At 36.0% G+C, this 18,933-nt stretch overlaps 1 protein-coding gene across 1 annotated transcript; it reads left to right on the forward strand.

Annotated features, from left to right (window-relative positions):
• Window positions 1–632: 632 nt before the first annotated feature.
• Window positions 633–18,688, forward strand: mlycd (malonyl-CoA decarboxylase). The gene is made up of 5 exons (XM_051869545.1): window positions 633–1,252; window positions 11,776–11,888; window positions 11,970–12,126; window positions 12,417–12,569; window positions 16,124–18,688. The coding sequence occupies exons 1-5, from the start codon at window positions 668–670 to the stop codon at window positions 16,667–16,669; spliced, it is 1,554 nt and encodes a 517-aa protein (XP_051725505.1). The 5' UTR covers window positions 633–667; the 3' UTR covers window positions 16,670–18,688.
• The last annotated feature ends 245 nt before the right edge of the window (window positions 18,689–18,933 follow it).

An 18,933-nucleotide genomic window follows, 5' to 3' on the forward strand; every position in this document is an offset into this window, starting at 1 on the left:
AGTTTCAAACTGATGGTTTCCATGCACTGCCATAGGCTATAAAGCTTAGGAGCATCAGGGTGATTATAAATATAACTCTGATTGTATTCGTCTGAAAGAAGAAAAACATATACACATAGGATGGCTTGTTGACGGTGAGTAAAGCATGGGGTAATTTTCATATAAAGTGAACTAATTGTTTAACTATCACCATCCTTCAGTTGACTAATCACAGTACAAAAAGACAATTGTTTTGTATGACAAGTTTTCTGAAATGTTATATTTAAATATGCAAACGAGGCATTATCTAATTAAATACACATTGATTTGCATACATTTCCAGAACGGAAATATAAACTTTAGATAAAGACTTTATAGAACATTTTATTTGTTTATTCATTTATTTATTTACTTACTTATTTTTGCTTTACATACTTTTTACTTTTACTAAAATACTAGCTGGGGAACAAGGTTCCTTATCCTTCAAAATCCCAGTTTAATCCCCTGGTTACTACTGTATTATTATTTTTTTTTATAACGTCTTTTTTAAGCTTAGTTCAGATTGATGTGTTTTTATGATCATCACATTTCATTGTGAATAAGTACTGTGTACTGTCATGCATTTGACATACAACTTTGCGCGGTTCCTTTAAGAGATCCCGGAAGTAGATGTGCATTTCAACAGTGTATGCTAGGTTTATTTTGGTGCGTATTTGTCAGGCGAGCAATGACACCTTTCCACTTATCTACAGCCGCGCGCTCTTTGCTAAAGTCTTATCGACACGGAGCTGTATTAAAAACGGTCCAGGGACTCAGAGCGTGGGAGTTCAGAAACATGTATCCATGCACTACTATCGCAGAGCACAATAGCATGGAGGAGATCCTAAAAAAGACAGTGGTTCCATTGCCCACCTATGAGATGAGAGAAAAATCTCCACCTCCACCTGAATCCAACAGTCTGGAGTTTATGCACTTCTACAAGAGTTTAGAGAAAGAGCAAAGACTGGAGTTTCTCGAGAAGTTGTCTCATGATTTCGGGATAGATCACAGATGGGCTTCGGATCTGGCCGCGAAGTTGCTGGACACTCAGGGGCGGGATGTGGCCACTATCCTGCAGGTGGAGGACAGGTTACGGTACAGTTTAACACCTCGATACCGTCAGCTGCTCACTCACATCAGCAAGGTTCAGGGCGGTGTGAAGTTTCTGGTGGATCTCAGGGCAGATCTCATCGAGTTCGCATCCTCAAAAATTAGTGACAGCCCACACATGAGGGTAAATACTCAGTAATAATTTCATTGTTTTATGATATGTAGATATTAAATGTAGTTGTTTTTGGGGTCATTCCAAGAACAAAAGGTGGAGTTTGTGTCCTTTATACAGTTTTGGGGAAAGTTGCTTTTAAAAGTAATGCGTTACAATACTGTTACTCCTTAAAAAGTAACTAATTGTTACTTTTTATGGAAAATAATGCATTATGTTACTTTTGATAAATAATTAAAAACAAAAATTCTATTTTGGCAAATGTAAAGTCCCTTTCACACCACTAAAAGTTTCACTTTTGATGATCATTTCATCAAAATCGTCATTTCACTTTTCACAGCAAAAGTGAGATGATCCTTCGATGATCCAGCACACACAAAGGCTCTGCACCTTACTCCCAATTTCTCTCAATAAATGGGAAAACAAAGTAACTTGCATTACTTATTTGAAAAAGTAATCTGATTACATAACTCTCATTACTTGTAATGTGTTACTCCCAACACTGTGTGTGTGTGTGTGTGTGTGTGTGTGTGTGTATGTATATATATATATATATATATATATATATATATGTTCATGTATATGATGAAATGCTCATATTATTGTGTCCCCAGGTTACATACATGATTTTAAATAACTGATTATCGAAAACATGATATATACAGTATGTAGAAATATCATCACTGTCTTTCTAATTTACACTGTGTAGGCAAGCACCCATGTCATGGAATGACCTTTTGGCTTTTCAGATGGTGTCAGTGAAAACTGCATTCCTAAAAATGGCGTTGGTTATGACATGGCATGCAAACTTGTGATTTGCCCTTTCCCCTACTTTAGATCCTGGTGGTCTCTGATTTCACATGGCTGGTAGTGTTTGGAGCCAGATGACTTTTGTCCCACATTTGTGAACGTCACAGGCTTCAGCTGTGACATAGTTTGTAATGTTTTGGTGCCAAATATACATTTGAATGTATGTCATGCTGTTTTAATTTAAGCCACAACGTCACATGGACACATGACTGTTGATCAATCTTTTTTTCCTGACATTTCTTCAACATTCTCACTGCTTCAAATGAATAATCAGTAATATATATTAACATTATTTTACCTTGGAGCAATAGGTATTCTGACTAATGTATGTTATACATGTCAATTGGGAATCACTTCTCAACACTGTAAACCCTAATAAGTTGGCAAAACTCAAAAAATTGAGGCAATCGATTACATCAAATTTTTAAGTTAAGAAATTCAAAGTTTAAGTAAGCAGAACTGGCAGATTTTTATTTTGTACTCATACATTTTAGTTGTTCTTAAATTGAAATAATATTTAAGTATACTAATTCATACATTTAACTTAAAATTATCATGTAATCTCAACATAAACATTTTTATTAGTGGAAACTTAGCTAGCAATAACTAGATAACACAGAATATGCTAACGTGCTAATTTGCTAACATGTTAGCAATAGCATGGTATAGCACTTAAATTAGTACAGCAATATAAAACATTTAACATATTGTTCTCAAACCAAGCCGCACACATGTCACCATGATGGTAACTCTCCAAAAACTCACTTTAACAGAAAATCTTCTAAATTAGCATAACAAAACATTAATAACTGCTAAATCTCCCACTTAACATTAATCTTACACACACACAAAAAAGCATTATATAACACTTAATTTTAACATTTACTCTCCCTTACTTTTTATGGAAAGTAATGCATTATGTTACTTTTGATAAATAATTAAAAACAAAAATTCTATTTTGGCAAATGTAAAGTCCCTTTCACACCACAAAAAGTTTCACTTTTGATGATCATTTCATCAAAATCGTCATTTCACTTTTCACAGCAAAAGTGAGATGATCCTTCGATGATCCAGCACACACAAAGGCTCTGCACCTTACTCCCAATTTCTCTCAATAAATGGGAAAACAAAGTAACTTGCATTACTTATTTGAAAAAGTAATCTGATTACATAACTCTCATTACTTGTAATGTGTTACCCCCAACACTGTGTGTGTGTGTGTGTGTGTGTGTGTATGTGTATATATATATATATATATATATATATATATATATGTTCATGTATATGATGAAATGCTCATATTATTGTGTCCCCAGGTTACATACATGATTTTAAATAACTGATTATCGAAAACATGATATATACAGTATGTAGAAATATCATCACTGTCTTTCTAATTTACACTGTGTAGGCAAGCACCCATGTCATGGAATGACCTTTTGGCTTTTCAGATGGTGTCAGTGAAAACTGCATTCCTAAAAATGGCGTTGGTTATGACATGGCATGCAAACTTGTGATTTGCCCTTTCCCCTACTTTAGATCCTGGTGGTCTCTGATTTCACATGGCTGGTAGTGTTTGGAGCCAGATGACCTTTGTCCCACATTTGTGAACGTCACAGGCTTCAGCTGTGACATAGTTTGTAATGTTTTGGTGCCAAATATACATTTGAATGTATGTCATGCTGTTTTAAGCCACAACGTCACATGGACACATGACTGTTGATAGTCTACAGTGCCCAACATTTGTTCCTGTTATAGCTCCTCCAAATTTAGTCAAATTGATCAAGTGTATCATCCGTTAAAGAAGATACATGATTTTTGAATTAATTGTTTAGAAACCAAGGATGTTTTTAGCTTGAGCTTTATGCTTTTAGGAATTTTCAATTTTTATCCATTTTTTTTCCTGCAGAATTCTGCAGTATCAGAAGACTTGTCATTCTTAAAATTCAACAAATCCCCTTGCATGTTTGTGTCTAATTTGAGTATGCTTTCAGCTACTGGCAAGAATGCTTTCAGCTCCATTTCACACATTTACCATGTTTAAAATCCTTTCGAAAGAATTTCAGAGATCTTTTCCCTCAAAATCAATGTAGAAAATGTGAAAATAGTCCGTTTGGGCTTGGTCATACAGAGAATAAGCTATTCGTTAGGATTCAGGTCTGGGCTCTGGTTTGGCCATTCCAGAATACAAACCTCCTTTTTATGTATTCCTTGTCCTTTGAGTCATTTTTCTGTTGAAAAATTATTTTTTTATTCCAAGAATACAACTTTGGCAGATTGACATCTTTTCTCCTCAAAGATTTGTCTGTATTTGGCCTCATCTGTAATGCCCTTGATGGCAACAACCATTGAATGACACTGCCTTGCTTCACACAGCATATGGACCTTTGTCTGGGTAGATGCCTTTTGTAATTTTAAGAGTGAAAATGAGGCTGTGAGTAAAATAAATACAGTCTGTGCATTTAATGTACTGTTGTCAGTCTTTCAGCTGACAGAACATTGAAAGTATGACTTTTCCCATGCTGTGAAAATTATATATGACATAACACTGCCTCACTTTCATTTGTGGAAAATTAAATGCGGCGTCTACTTTGAATAAGATCTATGAGGTTTTCTGAATGTTATGGGCTTTATTTGATTTGAGTGTTTTGAGGCCAAGTAAGTCTTACCAGACTAAAAAAAAGTGGATAATTCTGCCAAAATATTTCAGGTTTTGTCTAGTGGTGCCTAGCAAACTTCAGTTGTGACACCGTCTGCCTTTTTCAAAAGTAAGCATCTTTGTGAAGTGCAAAGAAATCATTGAAGTCTGGACAGTTTCCCCATTTCATCCAAAGAGATGTGCAATACTCTTAGTTTTGTAGACTGCCTCTGGGTCACTTGCACAGCACCTTGTCCTGATACTTTTTTTGAAGCAGTCCAATCTCAACTCCAGTGTTTTCCCCCCGTTTTGTTACAAAGGACCTCATAGTGATTCTTGGAAAGTTTGAAGCTTTGCCAATCTTTTTATAGCCTTCTCAAGTGTTTTTTCTTTTTCTTTTTTCCTAACGTTATCTCAAAGTTTCATGGGCAGCTCTTTGGTCTTCATGGCAGCAGGGATGATCTGATCTGATGTTTTAGTAATGATACTTCATAAAGCCAGCATTTATTGGGGAATTGAACACAGGTGGATTGAAAAACATGAGAACTGAATACATGAGGTGAATTTTCAATTAATGTTCAGAAAAGAATATTGGTGTACTGCTTACTACATACTGGCTACTATTTCTTAAAAGTAGTATGGGAAAAAGTACCCAGTATCACTAAAAGTAAAGGTTCCAAAATAGTTTAACCTTTTCCACTATAAACAACCTTTTGTTGAATGGAAAGTTTCCTTTAATGTTAGAAGTTCTTCATGGAACAATAGATGGCAATTAAGAACCTTTATTTTTAAAAGTGTATGCAACAATATTTATGTTTCATTGTTGCCTCATGAGCTTACAGTATTAGGTGCATGTTTAGTTCAGTTATCTTAAAAATAAAAAAAAGTTATTATTAATCAGATTTTTTTTAGCAAAAAAAAATAGCAATATTTCTTCAGTTTCATTTGTTCTATATACTTCAGAAATAAAAAGGGTAATATGGTAGTTTGCTATTCCACACAGTATTCACTTATTAGAGAATAGAGAGGACATTATAAAGAATTACCTAATAAAATTTCAATTTAAATAGATTGTAATTTGACTTTGCAGTACTAAAGAGTTAGAAATAAATAACCAATGAAAGCTGAATACTTTCTGAAAGCACAATTGATGTTAAGCTGACATTCAGCCAAGCAATAATTTGGTCACATGATCATTCATTGTGTATTCTGCACTTCATTTAAAAGCCTTTTTACCTGTTAGTGAGTGTTAGCACAGCTCTCAGTGGTGGCTTCCCCTGCTTCTCTCTCCCCATAATAATATTGCATTAAAGCATATCCCTAAGGAATGCTTCAGAGAAACCATCTGGCACACCTCCAGCCCACTGGGCCCTATCAGAAAAGATACTGTGCCATTAATATGTCTGAGTTAGTGACAGTGAGGTGAAATGTCAGCCAGATGCAGAGTAAGGAGGTTTTCTGTCCGTCGGTCGAACCATTGCTAAGATTAGTTACTGTTGCACACTCAGACAAGCTTTATGAATTATCCCATGAACAGTGCAATTTTCAGTAAAATGTGTTCATAAAGTGGTAAAAAAAAAAAAAATACATTGGATATTGTTTGTACATGGACTGGAATGAAGTACGACATTGCAAAGCATCTTTTTTCCTGACATTTCTTCAACATTCTCACTGCTTCAAATGAATAATCAGTAATATATATTAACATTATTTTACCTTGGAGCAATAGGTATTCTGACTAATGTATGTTATACATGTCAATTGGGAATCACTTCTCAACACTGTAAACCCTAATAAGTTGGCAGAACTCAAAATTGAGGCAATCGATTACATCAAATTTTTAAGTTAAGAAATTCAAAGTTTAAGTAAGCAGAACTGGCAGATTTTTATTTTGTACTCATACATTTTAATTGTTCTTAAACTGAAATAATATTTAAGTAAACTAATTCATACATTTAACTTAAAATTATCATGTAATCTCAACATAAACATTTTTATTAGTGGAAACTTAGCTAGCAATAACTGGATAACACAGAATATGTTAACTTGCTAATTTGCTAACATGTTAGCAATAGCATTGTATAGCACTTAAATTAGTACAGCAATATAAAACATTTAACATATTGTTCTCAAACCAAGCCGCACACATGTCACCATGATGGTAACTCTCCAAAAACTCACTTTAACAGAAAATCTTCTAAATTAGCATAACAAAACATTAATAACTGCTAAATCTCCCACTTAACATTAATCTTACACACACACACAAAAAAGCATTATATAGCACTTAATTTTAACATTTACTCTCCCTTTCGAGTGCCATGGGCAAGGCATGCTGGGAAACCCAGCCCAGTTTCAGTTAAACTTAAGTTCATCTAATTTGAAAGAAATGAGTTCATAAAACTCACTCAAAGCAATGAAACAGTTTACTTAAAATATATAAGTTCTGTGAACTCGAAAGAAAAAGAAAGTGCTAAATACTCATAAAAGTTTATTTGACTAAACTAATTTGTTTAATTTAAGTTTGTCCTACTCAAACCAATTAATTATTTTGAGCATTAGGTTTTACAGTGAAGATTGTTGTAAAAATAAACAGCTTTTATACTTGTGTACCTTAAACTATAAATGACTACAACACATCTGATTCACAGACAAAGAGAGTAAAAACTAGCACTGATTTAGCTCACCTCCTACCAGCCTGAGTGCTGAAGAGCAAAATGCGTTAAAATGACAATAATCGCTCCAGACAGCGAACAGCTAAGATGCTGAGCTTTGCAGTAAACTTTAATCACACATCCCAAACTCTCTCTAGCAGAATTATCAGGATCCCAAAGAAATGTCAGTTCAAATCTCTGGGCAGGTTCATCTCTTGATATATAATCGATAAACAGATGTAGTCTGTCTGGACTCAAACAGGTGTCCTGCAGAGCTCCTCCAAGTCTGCATTATATTGGACTCTCAGTAAGCTTCTTGCAGTGGTTTCCACAGAGCAATTTAGGATGGCTGCACTGACATGCCCTCTGCAATATTAGTGATTTAAAGTTACATTGGGTGCCTTGTCAGTAAGCCATTTACATTTCCTCAGTCCATTAGTTTTTAGATTTACATTAGAGGTTTATATTATATACTGTAGCAGGAAAGGTCTGCTCTATGAAGCATTTAAAAAATGCTTGTGTTCAAAGCATTAGTGACGTACCGGAAAGAAAATTCTTTGGCTGGACTGCAATAACTAATATCAATTTGATTAACATTCTAATATTTCTATAAGCCATTTCAACATATTTTACTAAGCTACATATGTGATCTTAATATTTTGAAAGTGTTTACATTGTTACTTTTGGTGTGAATTTTTATATATATAATATCTTAATGTTTTTTGGACCCCATTGACTTTCAATATATCTGCTTTTGTGTTTCACAGAAGAAGGAAAATCATACAGTTTTAAAGGGTTAGTTCACCCAAAAATGAAAATTCTGTCATTAACTATTCATGTCGTTCCACACCCGTAAGACCTTCGTTCATCTTCGGAACACAAATTAAGATATTTTTGATGAAATCCGAGAGATAGACAGCAATAAAATAAACACTTTCAAGATCCAGAAAGGTACTAAAGACATTGTTAAAACCGTCGATGTGACTGCAGTGGTTCAACCTTAATTCTATGAAACAACGAGAATACTTTTTGCGCACAAAAATAAAACAAAAATAACGACTTTATTCAACAATCTCTTCTCTTCCCTGTCATTATCCTTACGCAGTTGATGCAGTGAGCACAGTGAAGGCTTCCGTGTTTACATCCGAATGCCGGCTCAGTATTGGCCAAAGCTGCACACGTGAGCAGCACGACGTATGCGTGTGAAGCTGACACAGGAGCCGACAAATAATGAGTCGGTGTTCTAACATAGAACCTGGAAGCGCTGGACGTAAACAACATATGAGAATGACACAGAAGAGAAAATATTATTGAATAAAGTCATTTTTGTTTTGTTTTTGCGCACAAAAAGTATTATTGTCGCTTCATAGAATTAAGGTTGAATCACTGCAGTCACGTCGATGGTTTTAACGATGTCTTTATTACCTTTCTGGACCTTGAAAGTGTTGATTATATTGCTGGCTATGGACGAGTCATATACCTCTTGGATTTCATCAAAAATCTTTTAATTTGTGTTCGGAAGATGAATGAAGGTCTTACGGGTGTAGAATGACATGAGGGTGAGTAATTAATGACAGAATTTTCATTTTTGGGTGAACTGTCCCTTCAAGCCATTTATATATTTTTACAGCATATTTTACAAAGCTACATTTACGATTTTTAACATTTACTTAAAGCCTTTTATGTATAATGCATTATGATCATATTCATAATGTTCTTTATAATGCATTGTCTTTTCATAAATAATTGTAAACAAAGTTAAAATGCTTTATCATATTTGCAGATTCCTTGTTACATCTGAAATTGCTTGTTTATCGTGTTTTAGTGCATTATACTTTCTAAAGGTATGTTCAATGAATGGATAAGTATTATAATAATGTATTATAACTGTAGTTACATATTCATGAGACCATAAAACACATGCATTAAAAAAATACTTTTATAATGCATTACATAGAAAGGCTTTTATTAAAGTGTTACCTGGTATTTTTCTCAAATTCTAACGGTGTTAAACATTTTATGTGTGAACAGGTAGGAATTGCTTTAATGATTTCTTCCATTTGCACCTGCCTTCTTCACTTTTCATTCACGTCAGTAAAATCTGAGAATGTCAAAAGCCCAATTTCAGGTGCAGTCATTGACACGTCCTTGACATTCTTGCTTCTTTTGTGCAGTGCAGTTTCCATGCAGCAAATGTTCTCTGCCCTTTTTAAGTTTCAGCCTGGCACACTTTGGTGGGATTAATAATTTGTGATCTCTGTATCTGCCTTGACGCTTATAGTTTAGCATGAGTTAGATATCTTCCCCTCTCTTGTGGACACAAGAAAATATATAAAACGGCCCAAACAGTGCGGCTCTTTTGATAGTTGTGGCCTGCAGTGCAATGGTACGTATCAAAGTTGGATTCCACTTATGCACGCTTGGCCCCAGAGTAAATTCAGCCGTGTAAGCAAATACAAAACTCTTTTGGGCAAATACTTTCAGCTGCCCTGAATTTTAAGGTAGAACATCGAATAAATGCTTAGAAGTAATTTCCCAGCCCAGAGAGGATTTGATGAGTTTAATGTTAAGTGGAACGGTGACTGCTGGGGCAGCTATAGGCTGTGGCTTGCACTCTGAGTAAAGCTGAGATAGACAGAAAAGCAAAATGCCGTAGACTACCACTCCAGTTCAGTCCCTGTTGGCCTGCTTTCCTTGAACAGCCATCCTGTTTTCAGGCAACGCTACATCCCAACTTTGTTAGATTGTTTTGGTGCTATTGAGCTATTGGGAGCTATTCCAACAACTTACCTTCACACCCCCAGGTTATTTTCTACATACAAATGCATCACTTAGTGGCACATTTATGTATGCTGAACTAAGCGAGTGGGCTTTATAGGGAAAAGCGTGCTGAGAAATGATAATTCGAGATCTTTCGCTTGCGGGCTCAGCTGAAAGTGCTACAATAAGGTCAGATTTTACGTGTACTACCTATAGATGAGGGCGAAGCACGCACAGACAGCCGGTGTTGACGTTTGATTGACAGGCCCACAATTCTTTTAAGCGCATGCATCTGTGGGACAGGCTAGCCTAGAATTCTTAAAGCTGCTTTGTGTGAGTGCACCAGCGACTAGATCTAGATATTTGTATGCGTGTTGTGTTGCTCATCACCATTATGAAAGAAATCTGACCCTCGAGGGAGAGTGCAGAACCATATCTCATGTGGGGAGCAACAGCTCTTTGATGAAATGGAACTGTGTTTACCACAGAAATCTTTCAGCATCCTCGTATGGACGCTAACACCGATCCCAGCGCTGTAATGAGAACACCACCAGAGCAAATAAACAGATGCTAAGAGCTACAGAGGGAAATGAGACTCCTCTGAAAGTGTTGTATACAGTACAGATGAAATGGCAGCAACTGTGAGTTGGTGGGGTTGGTTCACACTATCTGTAAAAAGCGCCTGTGAAATATTAATTCCACTGACGAAAGCTGCACACTTTATAATTAGGCGCCATTATGAGCGCAGCTGTCCTGAGAACGATTCTTGAAAATCGTTGGGTATTGCACATAAATTATAATATTAAGCCAGCAATGTTCTACGCTTTTGCAGCTTATTATTTTTTTCCCCTGAAGCCCATTTATAATATTAGTTGAGGTTTTTTGCACATGATTTAGTTTTGCATGACCACTTTCAACACTATCTTTGACCTTTATGATTAAACAGGCTGGTTTTGCGGCTATACTTTTAAGACTATATGTAAATAACCTCTTCGCAATACTGTGATGATTTCTGGATGACCCATTTTTGGGGCATATTTTTTATAAATGGCCCGAGTGCAGTCGGAAGGGAGTTTTGCATTGGTAACATTGCATTTCAAGGTGGTTCAATTCAGTATTTCCTTATGTAACTTTAGGTTTGTGTTGGATTTGTAATGAAAAATATGAAATAAAAATATTTAAAACATTTATACATTTTAATTTGAACATAACTCACATAACTTTGTGCCTATAGAAAACTTTCTGTCTGGAAAAACATTTAAAAAGCAAATGATTCTTTTTTTTATTTGAGTCTGATTATTTTGGTTTGATTCTGGTCAGATTCAGTCCAGCATTATTATGGTTAACTAACACGATTAAACATGTATTTTTTTTATTGAACTTATTATAGCCTAACTTATTATCGTTTAATTGAAAAAAAAAAACACTGAATTAAAATAAAATGAAAAGTAAATATTAGATGAAAATAAGTAGTCTTTTGGAAAAAAAGCACATAAAAATGTATTAACAATTAAACTAAAATTGAAAATTGAAAATGAAAATAAAAGCTAATTCAAAATATTCATAAAATATGAGTATATAAATAATAATAATGTGCTGGTGATGAAACTACATGTTCACTTATCTCATTCTTCATCTCTGTTCTTCTGTGTTTGTGTATCTGTGTGTGTTAGGATCTAAACAGCACTCTTAAGAGTCTTCTGTCAGAATGGTTCTCTGTTGGGTTACTTCAACTTGAAAGAATCACTTGGCGGTCCCCTTGCGAGATCCTTCAGAAGATCAGCCAGTAAGATCTCTCTCTTACGTATGAACATTTCCTTTTTATTTGCCGTCCCAGTTGAGCCTTTTTTTTCCCCTGATCCTACAGGTACGAGGCGGTCCACCCTGTGCGGAACTGGACGGATCTCAAACGCAGAGTGGGGCCATACCGTCGATGCTATGCCTTCACCCATGCCTCAATGCCTGGAGAACCACTGGTGGTGCTGCATGTTGCCTTAACTGAGGACATAGCAAATAATATCCAGGTACATGCAAATGGAAATCACATTTGTTATTCATCACAAAGAATAATTGATGGCTTGATGGTCAGAATTTAAATAGAGTGTAAATTGGGTCCATGAATGGGAGAAAGTGTCCTTGTGCAATGTCATTACTTCTCACTAACATACCTGCTAGAAGTCAGGACCAGACAAATGTATTCAGAGACAGTAGTGGAGTAAGATAAAGGCAATGTGCTCAGAATATACAGAAATCTGCCAACGCATTCCAGTCAGTTCCCTGTGAGTCTGTTAATATGTGCCTCTTATTTTCCCAGGGAATCGTGAGAGAGTTTGCCACTGTAGATGCGGACGAGGATGTGAACAAGATCAATGCAGCCATCTTCTACTCCATATCCTCCACTCAGGCTGGGCTGCAGGGGGTGGAGCTTGGAAATTACCTCATCAAAAGGGTGGTCCGAGAACTGCAGGTGGGCAAATTAATGAGAAAATAAGTCATAAAAAGATAGTGCTTTTTATGTTCATCACAGCTGTTTAAAGAATTATTGCATCAAAAAAATAAATGCTAGGATCCCCCTATATATATAATAAACTATAATAATAATATATTATAAACAGAAACTGAGAGTGTTGATATAGTAATTAATAAATGATTTTAGATGTTTCAGAATTTTCTTCAAATAAACAGTAGTTATTGAAGGGAAAAAAGAAATTAAATTTCAGTTTACCTCTTGATTTTATGTTTTTTTTTTGCCATTTAATAAAGATTGTTGAGTTTAAAAGTTACAATGTATGTACCATCTTAAATTGTGGTGCTCATGGCGTGAGATGCTGAAAAAACAATATACAATGTATAAAACTATATAAAATAAGAAATACCTCACACCTAGTCTTTACTTGTGCAATTTTTACCTTATCTTTCTATGGCAGAAACAGTAAAATTAGTATGCAGTTCCAAATTGAGCAAATTGAGTTTAATGGTACTGATGTGTGAGTATATGGTGTATTTACCGGGGAAGTCAATCTGGTAATTTTACAGTAATTTACTGGGTTTAATGTGTGAAAGGGGCCTATGTTAATCAATAATGTAATGTATTCAAATTATTTTTGTCAACAAATACTAATATGCAATTTAATATAATTAATTAATTAATTGGCATTTTGTAATCAATTCAGTAAAAAAATTAAATTGATTGACAACGCTAAATACTATAATGTGTTTAATATATTTGTCCCACAGTGTCGCCTAGTGGCAGGCATTGTACATTAGTATGTTTGTGTCCGAAAGGGAGAAAAAAGCAGGAAAACTAATAAAATTCCAGCTGTCACCCTCAATAACATGAAGAAGAAGGGACGCATGACATGTCACAGAGCTGCCTCTTTACTAGATGAAGGCGGAATTAAATGGAAAAGAAACGAGAGGCACTCAGGTTTATAGATTCGGATGAGTTTTTCTTCAGTGGGAGTGTTGGTGAAACAAAGTGCTGGGTGGTTGTTTGTGTAATAGAGGTAAACCCTAGTAAAGAGCTCTCTGCGAACGGCTGCGGTTCTCGGAGTGCTGATTTACCCATATGAGAGATTGAAAGCATCATTTGAGTGGAAATGACAGCTGATAGATATTATTTTATGCAAATTGTGCATGTTGATGCTCTGGATTTGTGTTTGAATTAGATTGTTTTTGAAGTGTGTGTGTGTGTGTGTGTGTGTGTGTGTGTGTGTGTGTGTGTGTGTGTGTGTGTACACAAATGTAGCTCGCTCGTTTATCTTTGAATTGAGTTCTCTCCATCTCAGTCCATAGATATTCACATGAGCCTTACAACCATATGTTCTAGCAAAATACCATTGTTACTCTGGTTACTACTGTAAATTATAAATAGATTTTTTCCATTTTCTGAAGAACATTTTCTTGTTTGTATAATGTGATGAGTTATGTTCCAAGTTTAACACTGTTTAAACAAGTATAAGAAGCTTTTAGCCTTTTTTCTTTCCAAAAATTACTTTGTCATTATTGTTGACAGTGGTTGAACTTGAGGAAAAGATAAATCTGAGTGTAACCTGTAACCTTTTAAGAAGTGTTCACAAAAAGGTTCTTTAGGGAGACGAAAATGGTTCCTCTATGACATCACTGTGAAAACCTCCTGTAAGCATGCAGGTACTTTATACTTTCTTTTCAATACATAGATCTTTGTCAGTGTAGCACCATATTCAATTTTTGACAGGAATGAAAATGAGGCTGTGAGGAATAGAATACAGTGCGTTCAGTGGATTGTACTGTTGTTATTAACCAATCCAAACTTTAAGTAGACAAAATCCTCCATAAAACTGTTTTAAAAGTTGTGAGTTGTGAAAATTACGTGACCTAGGACCTTTATACAGTGCGTGCCATTGTAAAGACTGTACGTCTATCCCTCACACCCTCATTTTCATTCAATATGGCATCTAACCTGACTTTGGCTATAAACTTTAGACAAACATGTTTTCTCACAGATTCCATTCAGATTTAACCAATCTATTTATAATTTATACAAATTCTTTTCATAATTTACAGTAGTAACAAAGATTTTTTCTTAGTGTGAAAAACATTTTATTAATCTAAGGAACCTTTTTTTCACTATAAAGAACCTTTTGTGAAATGAAAAGTTTCCATGGATGTTGAAGGTTCTTCATTGAACCATAAGCCGCTTTTCCACCGTCAGGCTGAGCGGTTCTAGGAACAGTTACAGTATATTAATTATATATTATATTATTATATACAGTATATATTTCCACTTTAGCTTGCTGCCAGTTTCTCTGTATCAGGCCAAGCGTGCTATTTGAGCGACGTAAACACAAGTTAATAATAAAATTATAAAACTTATATGATCCACTTCCATAACGTGGTTGCTATTTACCTCTCATATCATCTGTAAACCAAACCAACAACTGACGCATTTGTATTACATTCCAAAGAGTGTCCGTTATCAGCCCTAGAGTGGAAAATGAAACCATATCCGTACCGACTGGGCCAGATCAGCATCGAATGGAACAGTTAAGCAATGGAAACAGTTTGGCTCGATGGTGGGAAAGCAGCTATAGATGCCAATAAAGAACCTTTATTTTTAAGAGAGTGAGAGTCTGAGACCATCCTTTCCGCTGAAGAAAGAGTAAAGGTGACTCACCATGCCACAAGGGGACGATTGGCATGATGGATGGATGATAGACAGAAAAAAAAGAGGTGGAGAAAGGTCACGTTGTGATTTAGGAGAAGAGGAGGAGGGTTTGCTTGTCTTTCAGCAGAATCCTCATGGGTCTCTTTTGCACTCACTTTCTGTCTTACATTCACTCTCTTCTTGTCCTTACTCTTTATTCTCTCTCTTTCTCGCTCTCTGTAGCTTTAAACCTGCTGACCGATGTTTTACAGTAAATTGAGTTGATGAATGAAAAGTGACCCTTGGACATGCTTAATCTTCCTTCAGTCCTGCCTGTCTGAAGGAGTGATGCATGGCAAAGAATGAAAGCGAGAGAGAAGTGTGATGGACTTGAGATGTGGAGGACTTAAAATCTCTGCTCCTCTGGGGCCAGTCTGACACGTTTGGTTTGTTCGGTGCTTTCTTCTGGTTGAATGTGGGCATAAGAGGGAGAGAAAATGAGTGTGTCTATGTCCTTGTGGGGGATGAGAAAGAGACACTGTAGACTTGTTCAACATGGTTTTTAAATTAGAACAAATGGAGTGCGTGGGATAGAAGAGAAAAGAAGAATAAGTAGAGAGGATATACTACTGTTAAAAAGGTTTTTTTTTTGAAAGAAATGAATACTTTTATTCAGGATTGATGCATTAAATTGATCAAAAGAGACAGTAAAGACAGATAGATAGATAGATAGATAGATAGATAGATAGATAGATAGATAGATAGATAGATAAATTATTTATTAATATTTTAATATTTTATAATTATATATTTTATTGCATGATTTTATTTATAATTTGTGCATGTGTTAGTATAGATATGTGAGAGTTAACTGTCTGTGTTTATCTTTTGTGCAGGGTGAATTCCCCCACATGGCCCAGTTCTCTAGTCTGTCTCCCATCCCTGGCTTCTCCTTATGGCTACAAGGGACTCTCGGACAGCACAAGAAGGAAGGACGTGCCACAGAACTCCTCTCTGAGCAGGAGTGGAGGGAGGTGGAGGACGTGACAGGAGCTGCTCCCGGTGCTCCAGCTCTGGAGGCCTTGCGCAGGCTCATCGGCACCAGCGAGTGGATCCGCTCCGAACGCCTGGTCCATGCTCTGGAACCTGCTTTAATGCGGCTCTGTGCCTGGTACCTGTATGGAGAGAAACGACGGGGCTACGCCCTAAACCCTGTGGCCAACTTCCACCTTCAGAACGGTGCCACCATGTGGAGGCTGAATTGGCAAGCCGACACGAGCCCGCGAGGCATCGCCAACTCCTGCGGCATAATGGTTAATTATCGCTACTTTTTGCAAGAGACCAGCACTAACAGCGCTGCCTACATGCAGAATAAAGTCATTAAGGCCTCAGAACAGGTGGTGGGACTGGTGTCGCAATTCCAGAAGAACAGCAAGCTCTGAATCAAATCTGTTGCTCTGCATTGGGACAAGATGTGTTTGCTCTCAAATTCAGTGTTATAATTTTTAATAACTCTGATCTACAATGGGTGACTAAATGCAATGAGGGTTAAACAAGCCTTATACAGATCCATTGGACTCTGCGACTGAAACCAGCACATGTCACATTTCATTTTTAGTTCAGAGAAGGACAGTTGTACTCTGCCTTTCTGAAAGACAATAATCCAATAAATTCAATTTGAAAGGGACTTTTACATTTATCCTGAAAACCTGTATTAATTTCTTTCTTCCATAGAGATACTTTCTGAAGCCTTTCCATCCAACAATAGTTCATAATGACCACTTAGTGTCCAAAAAGGATGATAAAGCATTATTTAAAGTATTAAAGTAGTCCATGTGATTTTTGTACTATATTCCATGAAGGCAAACCACATATTTTGAATCAAATTTGAGGTTGAGGTTAAAAACAATTTTGTGTGTAAAAAAAAAAAAACAAAAAAAAAAACTTGAAATGTAAATTGCCACATATGTGTGGCCCAGAGTCAATTATTCCGCTTATACTACGGTTACCACACCTCAAGACACTGTTCCGATGTTGTATTTCAAGACATTTGTCAGGTTTTTGTCCTTAAAACACTTGTGTGTGGGACTAATTTCTTACGCATCTCATCCCAAGCCTCCTTTACTAATTCCAAAACGTCATTTCAGAGCTACTAACGGAGGCTTGAGACTTGATAGCAGAATAATACCGTTGATACAGCTATTAACGCAGAGAGAGAGAGAGTGTGCTTGTGAATTAGCCTACCTGAATCTGTGCATTTCTCTACTAATAGCGAAACTATAAGTTTATCTACCTCAAGAACCGTACAGTTATTACCTCGCTGGTGAGAAATGCCTTGTATCTTTTAATTTGCTAAACTATTTTACTGATTAATTCGTCAGAGCAGCACTGACAAAACATTTCTGTGCGAGTGTGTGTCCGTACTCTACAGTACGTGTACGTTTAAAAGAGAGAGAGAGAGCAATAAAGCTATCTGAATTGAATTAGAGTGCGCAAGAGAGCATACGCATTCAAGACACAATAAAACATATTTTGTGGCAAAAACCATGACAATAATTTGTCGTTTTCATCCTATTGTTTACTATATTTATTTGCTTGGTCGGTGTCGTTGTGGGTTTTGTTTCTTTTGCGGTTGTAGGCTGTAGGACCTATTGAAATAACTGAAATCACTGATATGGAACTACAATGCAGTCAAGACCTGCCTAGAACTACTTTAGCCGTGCGTTTCCCTGAAAATAATTGCACACCTTAGAACGTTGGTCAACCAGTTTCGAGCATTCAACAGCCCTGTAGTGTGTATGGCAATTTATATGGCAAATGGACCACTTTTAAAGTGCTTTATCTTTCTTTTTGAGCTAGATGTAGTTTAACTATATACATATACATATATACATACAGTTACATATACATATGTAACATACTGTAGAATGGCATGAGGGTGTGTAAATGATGTCCAAAGTTTCAAATTTGAGTGAAATATCCTTTTATTTTGTTTACTGTTATTACCCAACATGCTGCTTGGTGATGTCACAAAAAGATCTTTTTTTTTTTTTTTTTTTTTTGAGTGTGTCAAACACCCTCTAATTTCAAAGAAGAAAAAGATGATTGTCCAAATGACTATTTTTCTTGGTCCTTTTCAGCAGTGCTTGAGTTATTCCTCTGTTTGATTAGCTGGTTGCTGATTTTGATGCTGACTTATGCTACACTTTGAAAGACTGTGGGTAATGAAGCGGTAAGAATCTATCAGCCCCTGTCATGTCTTTGCCTTCTCAGCGCGTGTATGTAAGAGAGCGTGCCAGCGCGACTGAGTGGAAGCTGCTGTAATAAATGATGTTTTGATTCCTTCATTAGTGTGATCTGATTCACTGTGAAATGGCTGTCTGTATGTTTAAATGTGTTCAAATTATGTGCCAGCTAAAAATATTTATTTATATATTAAAATTCTGCTTATCTTAAAAAAACCCTGATTTTTTTCCTTTTGTTTCTATTGTAAACATGATGTGCTATCTCGGATTTTTGATCATATTAGGCAATGGAGAATGTTCAAACGTTTTTAACACAGGACAGTACACTATCTCGTCGGGCCAGATCCTATCGCATTTGGACAGATCCGTTCCATGGCATTTTAACTGGTGGTGTTTAAAGAGATTTAGCACTCTCCAGCAAGCACTTTATTCCTCTGTGACTCCTGTCTCTAGTGTCTGAT

This window comes from Ctenopharyngodon idella, chromosome 18 (genome assembly GCF_019924925.1).
Source record: "Ctenopharyngodon idella isolate HZGC_01 chromosome 18, HZGC01, whole genome shotgun sequence".
NCBI lineage: Eukaryota > Metazoa > Chordata > Actinopteri > Cypriniformes > Xenocyprididae > Ctenopharyngodon > Ctenopharyngodon idella.